The sequence below is a fragment of the Aquarana catesbeiana genome, linkage group LG11 (assembly GCF_042186555.1).
Source record: "Aquarana catesbeiana isolate 2022-GZ linkage group LG11, ASM4218655v1, whole genome shotgun sequence".
Classification (NCBI taxonomy): Eukaryota; Metazoa; Chordata; class Amphibia; order Anura; family Ranidae; genus Aquarana; species Aquarana catesbeiana.
The window spans coordinates 192,333,177-192,351,278 of record NC_133334.1 but is presented as its reverse complement, the minus strand read 5'-3'; the positions used below and the strand labels follow the sequence as shown (position 1 = coordinate 192,351,278).

Sequence of the window (18,102 nt, the reverse complement as noted above, 5' to 3'; positions counted from 1 at the left end):
TTCGGCGTATTGTTGTAGTCCAGACTTGGCTACATAAGAATTGGTAAGCTACAATATAATAAATGTTTGCTTTTGGGTTTAATACCACTTTAATATAGACTGTGTCATTCCCTAGCAAATGCCAACTACATTTCCTCACCAGTTTTTGCATGATTGTGATAGTACTGTATGAGAATTATAAAAATAACCAAATACATCTGTGAATAATTTTTTGTATAGAATATTTTATTGATTGTTTTCTGACAATGAGATTATTATTTTCAGCAGAATAGATTTGTATACTTTAAAATCCTGTTCAGACAGACTTAAAGTACTGTTATGTTAATTAAACTGCTGGGAGTTTTCTAACACCTGGGGGCTAATTTAATGTGCAAAAAACAATGACTTGCAACTACTAAAAAAAAAAAAAAAAATCAACTTTCATCAGTTCAGACAGATCAGGACAATGAAAGAACTTCATTTTGCACATTGCATCGTCTGCATGTGCCTCCTTAATTTGAGTTCAAATAAGTCACAATGGGGTAGCAAATTTGTACATATTTTGTTAAACAGCATTGTAAATAGTGGCTATATCACCTTTTTGCAGCAGGTATTTATTTACCAGACATGCAACTTACGTTTTACTTATTGCTACTATGTTTGCTGAATCAAGGTCAATGACTATCACATGTACCTTAAGTGGAACTTTACCCAATAAATATAAATTTGTGAACAAGTAGGATTTTGTCTATTCTCCATTAAAGTATTATTTTCTGCTTGTTCGCAATGTACACTGAACTGTGCACATGTACAGGAGTGATGTCACCCAAAACCAACCATAATGGAAGAACATCAGAATCTGTAAGAAGACCAGCCAAAGATGTCAGCAGCCGGTGAGGGAGTGCATCAACACCGCATCGCTAGAGTGGAGCTGAATATAGTTCCACTTTAAGCTTTATCGGTCCATATATTTATGTATTTTTTCTAACGGCACTGGTTGATCAATGCAAACAATCATTTACTCTGTTCAGATGCTAAAAGAGTGAATTTAAAACTGAACTCCAGGCAAACAGCTAATTATACAGATGAATAAAAGGGCTGGTTTACTTGCAGAAGGATTTGTATTGCTTTACATCCAATCTGATATTTACACAGGTCTTCCACACATCACAGCCCTCTCTGACAGTAGAGAAGACCCACATTTTCTCTGCTGTAGCTAAAGTTTAGGTACAGTCAAAAATATGTTGTTAGCTTTGGATAGATTAGAAGATGGATAAAATCCCTGTCTTTTTTTTTGTTTTTTGTCTGTTTTAAGTATCTTTCCAATCGGATAGGAGACGAGAGGTTATATCTCCATTGTGAGAAAGCAAGTGTCCCCATTGGAAGATTTAACACTTTTTCCAGGAAAATGTTTTCCCTACTTACAGTTCTTGTGACAATGGTCACCAGTGGGGACACTGACAGCTATCAAAACTTAACAGCTTACCACACTACCCAATACACTTCAGGTAGCACTTACACGTCTTATCTTTACCAAAGGATGTGACTGGACTTGGGAAAAAAGAACCAACACACTGATAGGTTCTCTTCTTTCATCAGCATGCTTCCTGTTAGCACATGAACACTGCAACACAGCTGATTGGCTCTTTGTGCTGCATCTCCAACTACTAGTTTGAGCTCTGTTGTATGAAATACCACATTAAATTCAGATACTGACACTGCTTGCATTTAAAATACATAAGTTTAATGATGAAATAATGCATACAGAGCTGCATTGATTTGTGTGTTATATCTGCCTGAAGTTCAGCTTTAAGGATATATATTTTTTAAGGTTCAATTGCCAATTTCAAATATGCCCTTTGCACAGTGTGCAAAAACAAACATACTGCATGCCCTTGGATTAATTGTGAGATTCTGTCCAGTTTGTAAATAATTTAGGAACAGATGAACAGAACAAGACAATCCATATAACCATTAAATATTCACATTTATTGTCCTCTCACCTTCACAGGACTTCACAGGACCTGAGACATCTGGGCTTACAATTTTTTTGTGCTGAAAAATGGAACAGTTTTTGAACCATAACAAGAACACACTGGACTTAATTTGTCCTTTGCCAATGCATATTGGCTCACCGAAGGTTCATACAATATCACCTTTCAAATTCCCACTCTTTTTACCACTTTCAATGACCTATGGATGCATGACTGGATTTGCACTTTAAAAATGCATTTCTGCTATGTGCATGGAAAGCTAATCTAAGGTTATGTAAATGCAACGCATTAAGTATAATTAAAATGTATATATACACACTTTGGCCTTCATACAATGAAACAGATGTTTCCAAATTAATGTGGGACACAAAATGTATTTGGACTTCATTCCTACATTTCACCTTCACTTTATATATTTCAATACTATTCAGTACAGCAGCAATACAAGTCCCAGAAAAGAACATTTGATAAAGCACTTAACAATTACAATGACTGACATCTGATACCCAATAGGTGTTCCTTCTTTATGACATTCTAGACATCATCATTACATAACAAGAGCCAGGCAATACAAGGTACATATTAAATCGTTATTGTCAGTATTCATTTCAAATTGGTATTATAGGTACAGAATGTGTAGACAATGTAGACAGATAATCAAATGAAATAAAATATTGATTTGATTAATCCCATAAGAGACATTATTCACTGCCATTTGATTGACTCTAGCATACTTGACCAACAGAGTGTACATATACATTTTATTTGCCACTTTGATACATTTGCAGAAGGCCATCATTGCCTTTGGGTAAAAGACTGAGGTACAGGGGAGGGGTGGAGCTTGGGAATAGTTATGGGAAGCAGGGGAAGGTGATTTTCTTTACAGATCGCTCTCTCCATAGAGAGCACTGGAGAAGGACATATAATCCAGAGCACCTGTGACAGAATCTCCACCTGTATATTTTGTCATACGGCTGATGCAGTATTCAGCTTGTTCTGGAGGCAGCTCTCTGCGCAGCTCTTCAATAGTGATGAAGCTCTGCAATGCAAAGACATGGTCAGAAATGCAGTTCATTCTTTTCAATATATATACATTTTGATTGATTATTTTAGCATTTATTGGAAAGTAATTTTCAATGTGATTTTACATTTTTTTTAAATCAAATTAATTTTATTCATTTTATATTTCAACTCTACAAAGTAAAACAAAAAATTCTCAGGTTCTCATCACAGCTTTCTCCCATCTTCCTTCCAAACCCACCAAACAGAAATGATATATTATATATTAACATGAAGACATTAACACAGGTTTACCTTGTCAACAGGCACTAATCTATATTCTTTAGCGAACAATCTATAAGCAGTAGCACTGACTAATCTCATGGTTTGCTGATTTATTAAGTAGGCTATATTCACACTTGAGCATAGCATATTCAGGTGACTTTTTTGTGTGTGTTTTAGGAGCATTTTTTGTGTGTTTCTGGAGTAATGCACAGGAGCTCCTTTGGAGCAGGAGCATGCTTTTTTGTTCCCATAGACTTTTATTAGATAGACACCTTTATCTGCCTTTTTCAAGCACTCCCATTGAAGGCTATGGGGACAAAAATGTCTAAATCTGCCTGAAAATAAGATCCTGTACTCTTAATGTTGAGCATTTTGTAGCTTTGAGCTACAAAATGTCCAGGTGTTAATGGATCCTTAGAGCCAGGGCCGGCCCTACCATGGGTCCTGTCCCTGACCAAGGAAGAGGTGAACAGGAGTGGGCGCAGCCTACCTGGCGCTCCCAGAACCTGGATCAACAGTGAGGCCCGGGCCAGAGGACAGACTGACAGGGGACCTGGAGGAAGAGGGTGGGCGGGAGGCAGAAGGCTGCCAAGGAGCCACTGGAAGGAGCAGAACAGTTAGAGCACCTTCGTATCAAGAAGGAGACTCAGAGCTGCCTGCTGCTGGCCATCAGGTGCCAGGCATCCTACACATACTGTACCTGCCTACACGGGGGGACAGGGGGGCAGAGGAGGAGACTGCAGATAGGGACAGAGCTGCGTGGTCTCTCTCAGCCCTCCCCTCTCTCTCTCTTTCACCCACCCCTCTCTCAGCTTCACCCTCTCTCTCTCAGCCCCTCTCACACTCTACCCCTCTCTCACTTACTCCCCTCTGTCTCTCAGCCCCCGCTCTGTCTCTTAGTCTGTCAGCCCCCCTCTGTCTCACTCATTCATTCTCTCTTACATCCAGTGCCATCCAGTGTCTATCTATGAGCTTTCTAGCTAGGTACAGTAGTCTACTAATCATAATATACATTCCTTTCTGGTACATTTCTTCGTCTATTGCTCCCAATAGGCAGACAAGAGGGGTGGAAGGCACCTGTACCTGGGCTAGACAGGAGACACTCCGTATAACCTCAGCCCAATACCTATTGAGTTTTGGGTATCTCCATAGCATGTGAATAAAATTTCCTTGCTGTGTTTTACACTTTGGACATATAGGGAGTCCATGCAGTTTCTCAGGTGTTCGATGGTTCTATGCAGAATAAATAGCTGCGACAAACTATGGGAGGCTGAGATGGAAACTTCAGGGATCGACCCCAGGACCATATCCAACTGCTCACCATTGATCTCACCAATGTCGTTTACCCATTTGGCTCTACATTTCAAAGAGGCATGATCATGAATAGAGGATAGCAGTACTGAGTAAACCTTAGAGATCTGTCCCTTCCTAGCATCCACCTGGAGGATCTCCATCAACAGCAGAGAAGTGGACACGTCTAGTGAGAGTGTCTGCCCCTGTTCCTGCAGAGAATGCCGGAGTTGGAGATATTGATAGAAACAACTAGTGGGTAGGGTGAATTCTGCACAAAGTTGTGCAAAAGACTTCAATATAGACCCAGTATATAACTGTGGAAGGAACCATATCCCCTTGCATCTGCACAAGGTGAATCCCTGTAATTTAGTTCTGGGTATCTAGGATTGTTCCACAGAGGAGTGAAGCCTAAGGGGCCCTTGACATCTAAAGCCTCAAGAGTTGCCCTCCACACATTCTTAATCAGACCCGCTGTCGGGGAATTAGATCTATTTCCAAGCATTCAAAGCCGGGTTGGACTGAGTTACTAAACGTGCAATGGGGTCATCTACTGCTTCTGCTTTACCCCACCCCATAACTTGCTGTACTTGGGAGGCCAGAAAGTATAGTTTAGGATGAGGGACAGCCAGACCCCCCCTGTCTTTACTATATTGTAGGGTATTTAAACTGATCCTAGCCCCTTTCCGTTTCCAGATGAGATCTTGCATCTGAGTTATACAAGATGCAAGATGGGTGAACTTGAGATACTGTTGTACAAGGAGGATTTGGATTTTGTGGGAATTTCAGAGACCTGGTTCAACAGCTCTCATGATTGGCTGGCAAACATTCAAGGGTATACCCTATACCACAAGGATAGAGAGGGTAAAAAAGGGGGAGGGGTATGCCTATATATCAAGAATAATGTACAAGCAAATGTGAGAGATGACATCACTGAGGGAGCTAGAGAGGAGGTGGAATCCTTATGGGTAGAGCTCCAAAGGGATGAAGCTAAGGGGAAAATAATACTTGGAGTATGCTATAGGCCCCCTAACCTGAGGGAGGAAGTGGAGACGGATCTCCTATCACAAATTGGATTAGCAGCAAGGATGGGAAGTGTTATCATAATGGGGGATTTTAATTATCCAGACATAGACTGGGCGGAGGGAACCGCGCATTCATTAAAGGCTCGCCAGTTCCTTAATGTCTTGCAGGACAATTTTATGGGTCAGATGGTAGATGCACCAACTAGAAATAAAACATTACTGGATCTACTGATTACCAACAATACAGACCTGATCACAGATGTGGAAATACGGGGCAATTTAGGTAACAGCGATCACAGGTCAATTAGTTTCCGTATAAATCACACAAATAGGAAACATGAAGGGAACACAAAGACACTGAATTTCAAAACAGCCAACTTCCCCAAACTACAAACCTTGCTAAAAGGCATAAATTGGGATAAAATATTAGGAACAAAGAATACGGAGGAGAGATGGGTTTGCTTTAAGAGCATATTAAATAAGGGCATTAGCCAATGTATCCCATTGGGTAATAAATTTAAAAGAGCGAACAAAAATCCTGGATGGCTTAACTCCAATGTAAAAATGCATATAAAAGCAAAGGAGAAGGCCATCAAAAAATACAAGGTTGAGGGATCATCCTCAGCATTTAGACTTTATAAAGAATGCAATAAGAAATGTAAGGGTGCAATTAGGACGGCTAAGATAGAACATGAAAGACACATAGCGGAGGAGAGCAAAAAAAATCCCAAGAAATTCTTTAAGTATGTAAACAGTAAAAAAGGGAGGACAGACCATATTGGCCCCATAAAGAATGAGGAAGGACATCTGGTTACAAAGGATGGAGAGATGGCAAAGGTATTGAATTTATTCTTCTCCTCAGTCTTCACGAGTGAATCGGGGGGCTTCAGTAACCAAAACTGCAGTGTTTATCCTCATGACACAACACAAGAAGCACCTCCATGGTTAACAGAGGACGGAATTAAAATTAGACTTGAGAAACTTAACATTAATAAATCACCGGGACCAGATGGCTTGCATCCGAGGGTACTTAGGGAACTCAGTCAGGTGATTGCCAGACCGTTGTTCCTAATTTTTACAGACAGTCTATTGACTGGAATGGTACCAGCTGATTGGAGAAAAGCCAATGTAGCACCAATATTTAAAAAGGCCCCAAAAAACATCCCTGGGAATTACAGACCAGTTAGCCTAACATCAATAGTATGTAAACTCTTGGAGGGGATGATAAGGGACTATATACAAGATTTTAGTAATAAGAACGATATCATTAGCAGTAATCAGCATGGATTCATGAAGAATCGTTCTTGCCAAACCAATCTATTAACCTTCTATGAGGAGGTGAGTTGCCATCTAGATAAAGGAAGGCCCGTAGACGTGGTGTATCTGGATTTTGCAAAAGCATTTGACACAGTTCCCCATAAACGTTTACTGTACAAAATAAGGTCCGTTGGCATGGACCATAGGGTGAGTACATGGATTGAAAACTGGCTACAAGGGCGTGTTCAGAGGGTGGTGATAAATGGGGAGTACTCAGAATGGTCAGGGGTGGGTAGTGGGGTTCCCCAGGGTTCTGTGCTGGGACCAATCCTATTTAATTTGTTTATAAACGACCTGGAGGATGGGATAAACAGTTCAATCTCTGTATTTGCAGACGATACTAAGCTAAGCAGGGCAATAACTTCTCCGCAGGATGTGGAAACCTTGCAAAAAGACCTGAACAAAATAATGGGGTGGGCGACTACATGGCAAATGAGGTTCAATGTAGAAAAATGTAAAATAATGCATTTGGGTGGCAAAAATATGAATGCAATCTATACACTGGGGGGGGAACCTCTGGGGGAATCTAGGATGGAAAAGGACCTGGGGGTCCTAGTAGATGATAGGCTCAGCAATGGAATGCAATGCCAAGCTGCTGCTAATAAAGCAAACAGAATATTGGCATGCATTAAAAGGGGGATCAACTCCAGAGATAAAACGATAATTCTCCCGCTCTACAAGACTCTGGTCCGGCCGCACCTGGAGTATGCTGTCCAGTTCTGGGCACCAGTCCTCAGGAAGGATGTACTGGAAATGGAGCGAGTACAAAGAAGGGCAACAAAGCTAATAAAGGGTCTGGAGGATCTTAGTTATGAGGAAAGGTTGCGAGCGCTGAACTTATTCTCTCTGGAGAAGAGATGCTTGAGAGGGGATATGATTTCAATTTACAAATACTGTACTGGTGACCCCACAATAGGGATAAAACTTTTTCGCAGAAGAGAGTTTAATAAGACTCGTGGCCACTCATTACAATTAGAAGAAAAGAGGTTTAACCTTAAACTACGTAGAGGGTTCTTTACTGTAAGAGCGGCAAGGATGTGGAATTCCCTTCCACAGGCGGTGGTCTCAGCGGGGAGCATTGATAGCTTCAAGAAACTATTAGATAATCACCTGAATGACCGCAACATACAGGGATATGTAATGTAATACTGACACATAATCACACACATAGGTTGGACTTGATGGACGTGTGTCTTTTTTCAACCTCACCTACTATGTAACTATGTAAGTATCCACCTGGTTAAACCACTTGTTAGAGATCCGCATAGGGGAATTTTGAAAAACATACAAGAGCTGCAGGGCCCAGATAATTTTTATTAGATTCACCCTCCCTACTACCGATAGGGGGAGTTTACACCAGCTAAGGCATTTTTCCCTTTGTTTATCCAGTAATGGGCCTAGATTTGAGTAGATAGCTAGAGATGTCCGAGGACACCACTACACCCAGATACCTAAAAGAGCTAGCAATGGAAATTTGCCCAGCTTCCGGGGGTAGGGGGTTAGTTAGGTGATCAAGGGGCCTGACAATAGATTTAGACCAGTTTATTGAGAAGCCCAAAAATTTCCAAACTTAGTTATAAGCTCTGTCAATGTTTGCAAAGAGGAGACCTTTTCCTTCAAGGGGCCTCTGCAAAATCCCACAATATTAGGTGTATTATGGATTAGTATGGCCAATGGCTCCACCGCTAGGGCAAACAGCAGGGGTGACAATGGGCACCCCTGATGAGTGCCCCTATGTAGTGACAATGACAGGGTATTATTAATGCGAAGTCTAACCCTAGGAGCTGAGTAAAGAACCCTTACCCAGTTAATAAATTGGTCACCCAGACCAAAGCGGGCCAGGATCTCCCAGAGGTAGGGCCACTCCACACTATCAAAAGCCTTAGCGGCATCCAGTGAGAATATGAGAATATGGCCCTACCCTGGGATTATCCACCGGCATTTGTAAAGGGCGTCTAATGTTATTGGCCGTGGATCTGGTAGGAATAAACCCGGATTGATCCCTATGCACCAGCTTCCCAATTACTTTAGAAAGTCTACTCGTCGGTACTCGGGCGAGGAGCTTAACATCTAAGTTCCGGAGGGAGATGAGGTGGTAGGAATCCGGGAGAAGCTTGTTACTCCCCATCTTGGGGATCACCACTATGATGGCCTCTTGCATGCTATCAGGTAGACATCCAGTCTCCGCAGCCTCGGTTAAAGATGTGAGCTTGTTGTTGGAAATTCCGACCGTGTGTAGACTCCATCGGACATTTGTTGTCGGAATTTCCGACAACAAGAATTTGAGTGTTGGTTCTCAAACTTTCCGACAACAAAATCCGTTGTCAGAAATTCCGATCGTGTGTACACATTTCCAACGCACAAAATTCCATGCATGCTCGGTATCAAGCAGAAGTGCCACACTGGCTATTGAACTTCATTTTTTCTCAGCTCATCTTACATGTTGTACATCACCGCGTTCTTGACGTTCAGAATTTCTGACAACATTTGTGCGACTGTGTGTATGCAAGAGAAGTTTGAGCCAACATCCATCGGAAATAAATCCAGGATTTTGTTGTCGGAATGTCCGATCGTGTGTACATGACATTAGTATATCAGAGTTGAGATTATGTATTTCCCCCAACTCTGACTGAATAGCTGGAATGGAGGCAGTGTCTCTTTGTTCCCTGGCCAGTAAAGCTAGGAGATGACCTGTATTCTCCGCCTCCTCATAGTACTCCTGTTGTAGGAAGTATCTCCTCTTCTCGGCTGCAGACAACACTATGGAGTTATATAGTGATTGAGCCTCAGTCCATGCCTCTCTAGTTGCTTGGGTAGGGTTAGCGACCATCACCTTCTCTCTAGCTTGTAATTCAGCGCATATGCTGGCTTCCCATTCCCCCGACCTCCTCTTGATGCCCGTTATCTAATGAATGAGACATCCCCTCAGGAATGCCTTGAGAGAGTCCCACACAACATCAGGTCTCACTGAGCCCCTGTTAAAGCGGAGGAACTCTCCCAAGGCACTGGGAATCCCATCCGGGGACTAAAACAGTGTCAGCCAGAAGTGATTCATCTGCCAAAGAGATCTAAGTTCCTGATCCACAGCATCTATCCTTACCCAAAAGGGAGAGTGATCAGAGAGCAGATGGAGTTCATACGTTGAGCTTAGTAGTCACTGCATAAGCATCTCATTTTCCAGGCCCAGGTCTATACGCGAGAGGCTCCCATGCGGGGCTGAGTAGCAAGAGTAACATTTGGCAGTAGGATGTCTCTCCCACCACACGTCTCTCAGACCCAGATCGGACAGTAAGGAGGCATATATAGTTCTACCAGCTGCATGGTTTACTACTTTAGGAGTTAGGGATAGTATGTCTAAACGTGGGTCAATGACATTGTTAAAGACCCCCATAGCCATAACCAGTACGTTGGGGTTTAGAGCCATAAACTGGGCCAGTTTTTTGAGCGGGTCTGAGGAGAAAGGTGGGGGGATATGCATGGCTGCGATAACACATACGAATTAATTGAGCTTGCATAGCACAAATCTGTCCTCCCGTCAATCCTCCACTGCAAACACTCAAAGAAGACACTCATAGAGATTAGTATACTAGCACCCCTCGAATAGGAGGAGTGCACAGAATGAAATTGTGAGGGAAATTTGCGTGACTGCAGCAGACGGACCAAATCAAGTTGCAGATGTGTCTTCTGGAGACAAACCAAGCTGGGCTGCAACCTGGAAAAAAACTTTTATCCCCCAATCCCCTTACATTCCATGAGAGGAGCAATAGCCCCTTAACACCTCTATTCGCCATAATATTACTTGAATATTTAATCAACCCTTACAAGCCATAATCATTTATGTGAAGAATTTTCTACTGACCTTGTCGGATGCCAGAATCTTAAATGAAGCCATGACTTGCTCAGCAGTGTCAGTTTCTGCTGTCTCACGAGTCATGAAGTCAATGAAAGCCTGGAAGGTTACAACTCCTGTGTTGTTAGGATCCACCAGAGTCATGATGCGTGCAAACTCAACTTCACCCTACAAAGTGGAAAAAAAGTTGATATGAGCAATGCAGTACGTATAAAGAAAAAAGGAAAGACTGTTTCAAATAAGAAAAAAATTAAAGTGTCATAACCCATTCCTGCTATATTCAACATCACCCCTTTTTTTGGAAGCAAAGTGAGAATCTTGTCTCAGAGGGTAACACCTAGGGGCAGCATCAGACAAATTTCTTAACCCGTCTAATGGTGTTTTAGCTACCATGTGCTATTACAGAAAATTGGGGGAGAAAATAATTATCTGCATAACTGCAGTACTTACTTGTTTGAAATGAAAGCAAAAGATACAGTGCATCTGGAAAATATTCACAGTGCTTCACTTTTTTCACATTTTGTTATGTTACAGCCTTATTCCAAAATGGATTAAATTTATTAATTTCCTCATAATTCTACAAACAATACCCCATAATAACAACGTGAAGGAAGTTTGTTTGCAATCGTGGCAAATTTATTAAAAATAAAAAACAAAAAAGTAACAGCCTTTGCCATGACACTCAAAATTGAGCTCAGGTGCATCCTGTTTCCACTGATCATCCTTAAGATGTATTTACAACTTGAGTCCAAAATTGTGGTAAATTCAGCTGATTGAACATGATTTGAAAAGGCACACACCTGTCTATATAAGGTCCCACAGTTAACAGTGCATGTCAGAGCACAAACCAAGCCATGAAGTCCAAGAAATTGTCTGTAGACCTCTGAGACAGGATCGTACCAAGGCACAGATCTGGGGAAGGGTATGGAAAAATTTCTGCAGCAATGAAGTCCCAATGAGCACAGCAGCCTCCATCATCTGTAAATTGAAGATGTTTGGAACCACCAGGACTCTTCTTAGAGCGGGATGCCTGGCCAAACTGAGAGATTGGGGGAGAAGAGCCTTAGTCAGGAAGGTGACCAAGAACCCGATGTTCACTCTGACAGAGCTCCAGCCTTTCTCTGTGGAGAGAGAAGAACCTTTCAGAAGAACAGCCATCTCTGTAGCACTCCACCAATCAGGCCTGTATGGTAGAATGGCCAGAAGGAAGCCACTCCTCAGTAAAAGGCACATGAGAGCCCGCCTGGAGTTTGCCAAAAGGCACCTGAAGGACTCTCTGGTCTGAAGAAAAACAGATTGAACTCTTTGGCCTGAATGGCAAGCATCATGTCTGGAGGAAACTAGACACCACTCATCACCTGTCATCCCGTCGGAGTACCTGAAATCCCATCTGAGTCAATACTATCCCTACAATGAAACATGGTGGTGGCAGCATCATGTTGTGGGGATGTTTTTCAGCGGCAGGAACTAGGAGACTAATCGGTATCAGGGGAAAGATGAATGCAGCAATGTACAGAGACTTCCTTGATGAAAATCTGATCCAGAGCGCTTTGGACCTCAGACTTTGGTGAAGGTTCATTTTCCAACAGGACAACGACCATAAGCACATGGCCAAGATAACAAAGGAGTGGCTATGAGAAATCTCTGTGAATGTCCTTGAGTGGCCTAGCCAGAGCCCAGACGTGAACCTGATTGAACATCTCTGGAGAGATCTGAAAATGGCTGTGCACCAAAGCTCCCCATCCAAGCTGATGAAGCTTGAGAGATCCTGTAAAGAAGAATGGGAGAAACTGCCCAAAAATAGGTGTGCGAAGCTTGTAGCATCATACTCAAAAAGTCTTGAGGCTGTAATTGGTGCCAAAGGTGCTTCAACAAAGTATTGAGCAAAAGCTGTGAATAATCATGTACATGGGATTTTTTTTTCGTTTTTTTATTTTTAATAAATATGCAAAGATGTCAAACAAACTTCTTTCACATTGTAATTATGGGGTATTGTTTGTAGACTTTTGAGGAAAAGAATTAAATTAATCCATTTTGGAATAAGGCTGTAACATAACAAAATGTGGAAAAAATGAAGCGCTGTAAATACTTTCCGGATGCACTGTATAGTCACTAGTAACTAGGGCTTAGGTCAAGGTAATTCCAGAAATACAATGTTACATTACGTTTCATATCTGTTTCATTGGCACTTGATGACCTCCAAGATGAAGATGGGAGATACAGTGGGTCCTCAGTGAACACAACAAGGCTCCTCTACACGTTTCATGGAAATCTACTGCTTCTTCAGGAGGAAGATATTTTTTTTTAAGAAGATCTGAAATCACAATAGCAGAAATGTACATAATACCAAGGTGATATGATTAAACAAGCATAGTATAACAAGTGGAAAAGGAGAGGAGGGAACTGATACTTACCAGTATAGATCAAGACACATAAGAAGACCAAGGCAGTAACGCCACTCATATTTCCCTAAGGTGGGTAAGGGGGACATATATTTGGTGGATTGGTTGATTCTGAATAGCAACTGTAAAAAAGTAGTAAGATATATACATAATATATATATATATATACGGTATCCAGATATAGGACTTTCAATCAACTCCCTTTCTTTTCCCTTTATCCTAATTGATTAAAAGTCCTATATCTGGATACCATCTATATTTATTATGTATATATCTTACTTCTCTTTTATAGTTGCTATTCAGCATCAACCTATCCACCAAATATATGTCCCCCATACCCACTGTAGGGAAATATGAATGGCGTTGCTGCCTTGGTCTTCTCATGTGTGTTGATCTATACTGGTAAGCATCAGTTCCCTCCTTCCCTTTCGCACTTGTTATACTATGCTTGTTTCATTACATTACCTTAGTACTTTGTACATTTCTGCTATTGTGATTTCAGATCTTCTCTAAAAGAAAAAATCTTCCTCCTGAAGAAGCGGTAGATTTCCGTGAAACATGTAGAGGAGCCTTGTGTCTGCTGAGGACCCACTGTATCTCCCATCTCCATCTTGAAGGTCATCAAGTGCCAGTGTCACACATGTATAGCCCAATTTTAATACATTTGTGTGTAAATTTATATTTTTGTCTTTTTTGTATGTGGATTTTTTGTTACGTTTGTATATGAATAAAAAATATTGTATTTTATCCCTTGTGTACTTTGTTCAGGGAACCGAGAGAGTCCATTCCTTCCTTCCTTCTCTTGGAGACTAATAGGAGAATTATCTTCTTTAACTCTTTCATTGCTATTAGGATGATGGTACTCCTTTACTGTATATGACTCCAGTTTTACTAGAGGCCTCTCTTTGCTTTATTCTACATAATTGTTTCATTAGTAAAAAAAAATTTTTGCAAAACAATGAACAGAACAAGCTATAGAGTCACTATGTTCTAAATTGCAGCATGCCCTAACTCCATTAGCCATACCCAAAATTGTGAAAGAGTCTTACCAGATCATAACCCATAGAAATCAGGCAAGCACGGAAGTCATCAGGATCCATCATGCCATTCCTCTTCTGCAATCAAGTGAAAAATAACTATGTTACCAACAATGACCAAGATAAATTAAGAAGACTTTTGATCAAGATGTGTGCATTGATAACAATTTCTGTCCAATTTGTTTTGCTAGGATCTTCAGGTACCATCTGAATTTTTCACAAAGATTTTGCTTACCCTGTCAAAGTGGTTGAATGATGCACGGAACTCATTCATTTGTTCTTGGCTAATGCCTTTAGCATCACGGGTCAGGATCTGGTTCTCAACTTCATTGATGGTCCTAGCAACTGTAGTGAGGAGTTGTTCCCATCCGACACGGATGTGCTTTAAGAAAGGTAAATGGTGGAGTTACTGTAGATAAATCTCACATTATAATGATGTGGTTGACTACAAACTAATGCCAATAGGTTTATGTAATTAAATGGTACACAAAACCATTATTGCATTAAAATATATTAGCAGTGACAGTAAATGGAAACAGAGCATGTGATAGAGTAATATATCCAGAAATTTGGCAGACTACTATGGAGGTAAAATGTGGTAGAAAAGGAGTTCTAGTTTTAGAATCTTTACATTCAATTTATGGGCATCTAGGCCAGCCTCTCAACCATTTTACTGGTTGGGAACCGCTGAAATATTTTTTTGATCTACAGCTTCCAGGACTTTAGCATGATCAGGGAGTTAGAGATATAATAATAAATAAATGCATAAATAAATTTACTCAAACACAAAAAGTGCATTGGTGCTCAATGGAAACACTATCGGTGCATCAGTAATCTACTACATTTTTTTTCTTTTAACAATAATGTCATTGAAACCTTGTTGAGAGATCCTGCTCTCAGTTTAGTTGAAAGACATAGCTTTAAAGTTCTCCTTTCCTATATTCATCCCTGTCAGATTTTAACCTCCCACAGTTTTACATATACACTTCTACCTCTACACCCCAACTCCTTTATTCTTTTTATCACCCCAAAATACTTTACCCTTTTTATTCTCCTGCTCCTTTAACCCCCATCACTGCAAGCCCTGCTGTATTGAATGCCTGAGATTGTGCCCAGAACAGAGGTGAACTACTGTCAGTACTATTCCTCTTCCCCATCCTGCTCTTTCTCCTCTCATTGCTGTTTTATATCTCTTTCTTACTGTGCTGGCAACCTGAAGTTTCTCCCATCTGTGGGACAAACTTCTGTAAGGAAACCTTCCCCCCTGTTCTGCTCCCTCATTGCTCACTGCCCCGCATTTTTGACAGTACAAGGACTCTACATGGGACAAACTCCTGTCAACACAGTTAAAAAAGCCTACTCCTCCTCATCATCCTTCCCTTCCATTCCTAAAACCGGCTCTCTCTAGCAAAGAACCCTAGAGTTGTGTGGAAAACACGGTTGAGAAACCCTGGTCTAGGCAGTATGATAGGTCCTGAACACAAAAGAATACCATCCAAAACTTTTCTGTCTTGGAGAAAGTAAATAAAGAGATTGTCCCTTACTTCCATACTGTAATTTGTGTGTTTGTTGTCAAAGATAAGAGACTCTTGGATGAGTTGATGATCTCCCTCCAGTTTATCAATGTTGGACTTATAGTTGATGATATTCTGTTCATATTGCTTGAGATGATTCATCTGGTCTTCCAAGGAACTGCTAATGTCTATAGATATGCGACCAATCTCCTAAACAGCAATGAAAATAAAATGCCCATAAATATTTCTCCTGTAATTTAAAAGATAATTATATAACAATGATAGAAAAATGCACAATAATTTGAGTTTTTTTATTAACCTATTATGACTGGTTTAGAACTTACTTATCTGAAGAATAACAACTTTTAAACTTACCTCCATCTTGGTCTGGATCCAAGGTCCAATAACATTAGCTTGTGCAGCAAATTGACGACGCAATCGTTCATTAGCCTGTTGACGGGCAAGCTCCTCCTGCAGGGTTTGGTCTCTGTGTGGAACCAGTTGTTTTGCCTGTTAACATCAAATGAGAAATACTGAGTGGTAAAATCTTCTATTACAAATGAAGTCAGTTCTTAAAGTGGAACTTTACCCTGAAAGGAAAGTGCCACTTTGTGTTATCTTCCCCCTCGCCCAACATTTTTGGCAGTTATTTTTTTTTGGGGGGGGGGGAGCAGGGAACGGGTAACTATTTCTGGCAGGTAACCGTTCTGATTTTCACTGAGTTCACCCCCACCCGCAACCTGCTGTGACACGCAATAGGTTCTAGGGGACTGCAGGTCCATTCAGTGCGACTTATAGGAGGCACAGTGGGAAGCCAGCTGTGAAGCTGCAGGGAGTCACAGCCAGCTTCCCACATCCAAGATAGCAGTGCTGGGGATCCAGAACCAGCCCAGGTGAGGACAATGCTGGATCCCTGGACAGGTGAGTGTCCCTTTGTTAAAAATCAGCAGCTACAGTGTTTATAGCTGCTGACTTATTTTTTTTTTTGTTAACTGACTGAATATCCTGTTTAAAAAGCAATTCTAGGCAACAAGTGAGACCTGTAAGATCCTGTTATCCAGCAATCATAGAAACTATGTTTTACTCATAAAGTCCACATATTGTCTTTAACCAGAATTTGGTGTAGCCTGCTGTGGTATGAATCCAGAGAACGCCATATAGGGTCACTGGAAGTGTACATTCTGAATAACTTGTTCTCTCTGCTGCCTGTATCCCAAATCTCAATCAAACATCCAAGGAAAGCATTATTCTGACTGGTGGGTGTAAGAACTTATTAGTAGGAAGAATTCTATATTAGGTATTCTATTTTTGACAAACAGCAAGAGACCTGCATTTGGTGAAACTGAGTACAGTTCTGCTGTACCACCCTAAGTGGTTCTTAGATCACATGATTTCTGTCTGAAAAGACTGGTAGGATTAATGCAATACAGCAATGCCTGGATAAATAAAATTGTAAGTGTATTTGAAGTTTTTCAGTCAAAAAGTTATGTTATGTGAATGGGTACATCTAACAAATATAATGTAGGTGTTATCCCAATTTGACTGCAAAAGGGAAAATACACATTAAGTATCAAGCAGGTAGACTTTCCTCACTCTCTGAATTTCCAGGTTTAATTTTTAATTTTGACAGGAGTGTACCTTTAAGAAAGACACAACTACAACAAACATAAACTATTCAAAATCACCTTTGTTTCAATGACATGCTGTATATGGTGTTTCTAGTACATTTAACTTTTGTTCTGATATATACAGATTGCTACAATTTAGATTCTACTATTTAGCCCAGACTAACAAATATCTTACTGTTATAACATGACAAACCTTTAATTTTATGCACTATTATGCTAATCAATGGAACCACAATTTCCATATTTACTTACTGTCTCCCACTTATTGGCAATATCGAGATGGGTAAGGTTGGTGTATGGGTTAATTCCAGAAAGTTTAATTCCATAGGTCTGGGCAATTTTCTGAATCTCAGCCTGGATGCCCAAAATTGACATTTTCTCTTTGTCAGCTTCTGGAAGTGTGGCCTTGAACTGTTCATGTGCTGTGATCAGGCTCTGTGATAATAAAAATACAGATATTAGTGTTTTATTTAAATACAACTTTCTGAAAAAAATGCATTAGAAACAGATAATGAACAAAATTTCTAGTGGTCTTCCTATTAAGGAGCTTGTCAGCAACAAAAAATACTAGAAACATTTAATTCTTTTGTGGTTGCTTTATAGGGGTAAACTAATTAGATCTAAATTTAGTGTATTCACTAGAATTACTTTACATTAGATGATTAACCTTTTTTAACTGTGCCCACTAGTCTTGTAGAGTCTCTCCAAAATATTATCAATGCATATTTTTACTATACAATGGGGCAAAAAAGTATTTAGTCAGCCACCAATTGTGCAAGTTC

At 40.6% G+C, this 18,102-nt stretch overlaps 1 protein-coding gene across 2 annotated transcripts in view; it reads right to left on the bottom strand.

Moving 5' to 3' along the window:
* Positions 1–204: 204 nt before the first annotated feature.
* Positions 205–18,102, bottom strand: part of ACTN3 (actinin alpha 3) — a 128,772-nt gene continuing 110,874 nt past the window's right edge. For both annotated transcript variants that reach the window (XM_073605149.1, XM_073605150.1), the window contains exons 15-21: positions 17,573–17,755; positions 16,068–16,202; positions 15,723–15,902; positions 14,414–14,560; positions 14,191–14,256; positions 10,749–10,907; positions 205–3,012 (exon numbers count right to left, since the gene is read on the bottom strand). In XM_073605149.1, coding sequence (XP_073461250.1) covers positions 2,854–3,012; positions 10,749–10,907; positions 14,191–14,256; positions 14,414–14,560; positions 15,723–15,902; positions 16,068–16,202; positions 17,573–17,755 — 1,029 coding nt within the window. In that variant the 3' untranslated portion in view covers positions 205–2,853. The remainder of the gene's footprint in view (positions 3,013–10,748; positions 10,908–14,190; positions 14,257–14,413; positions 14,561–15,722; positions 15,903–16,067; positions 16,203–17,572; positions 17,756–18,102) is intronic.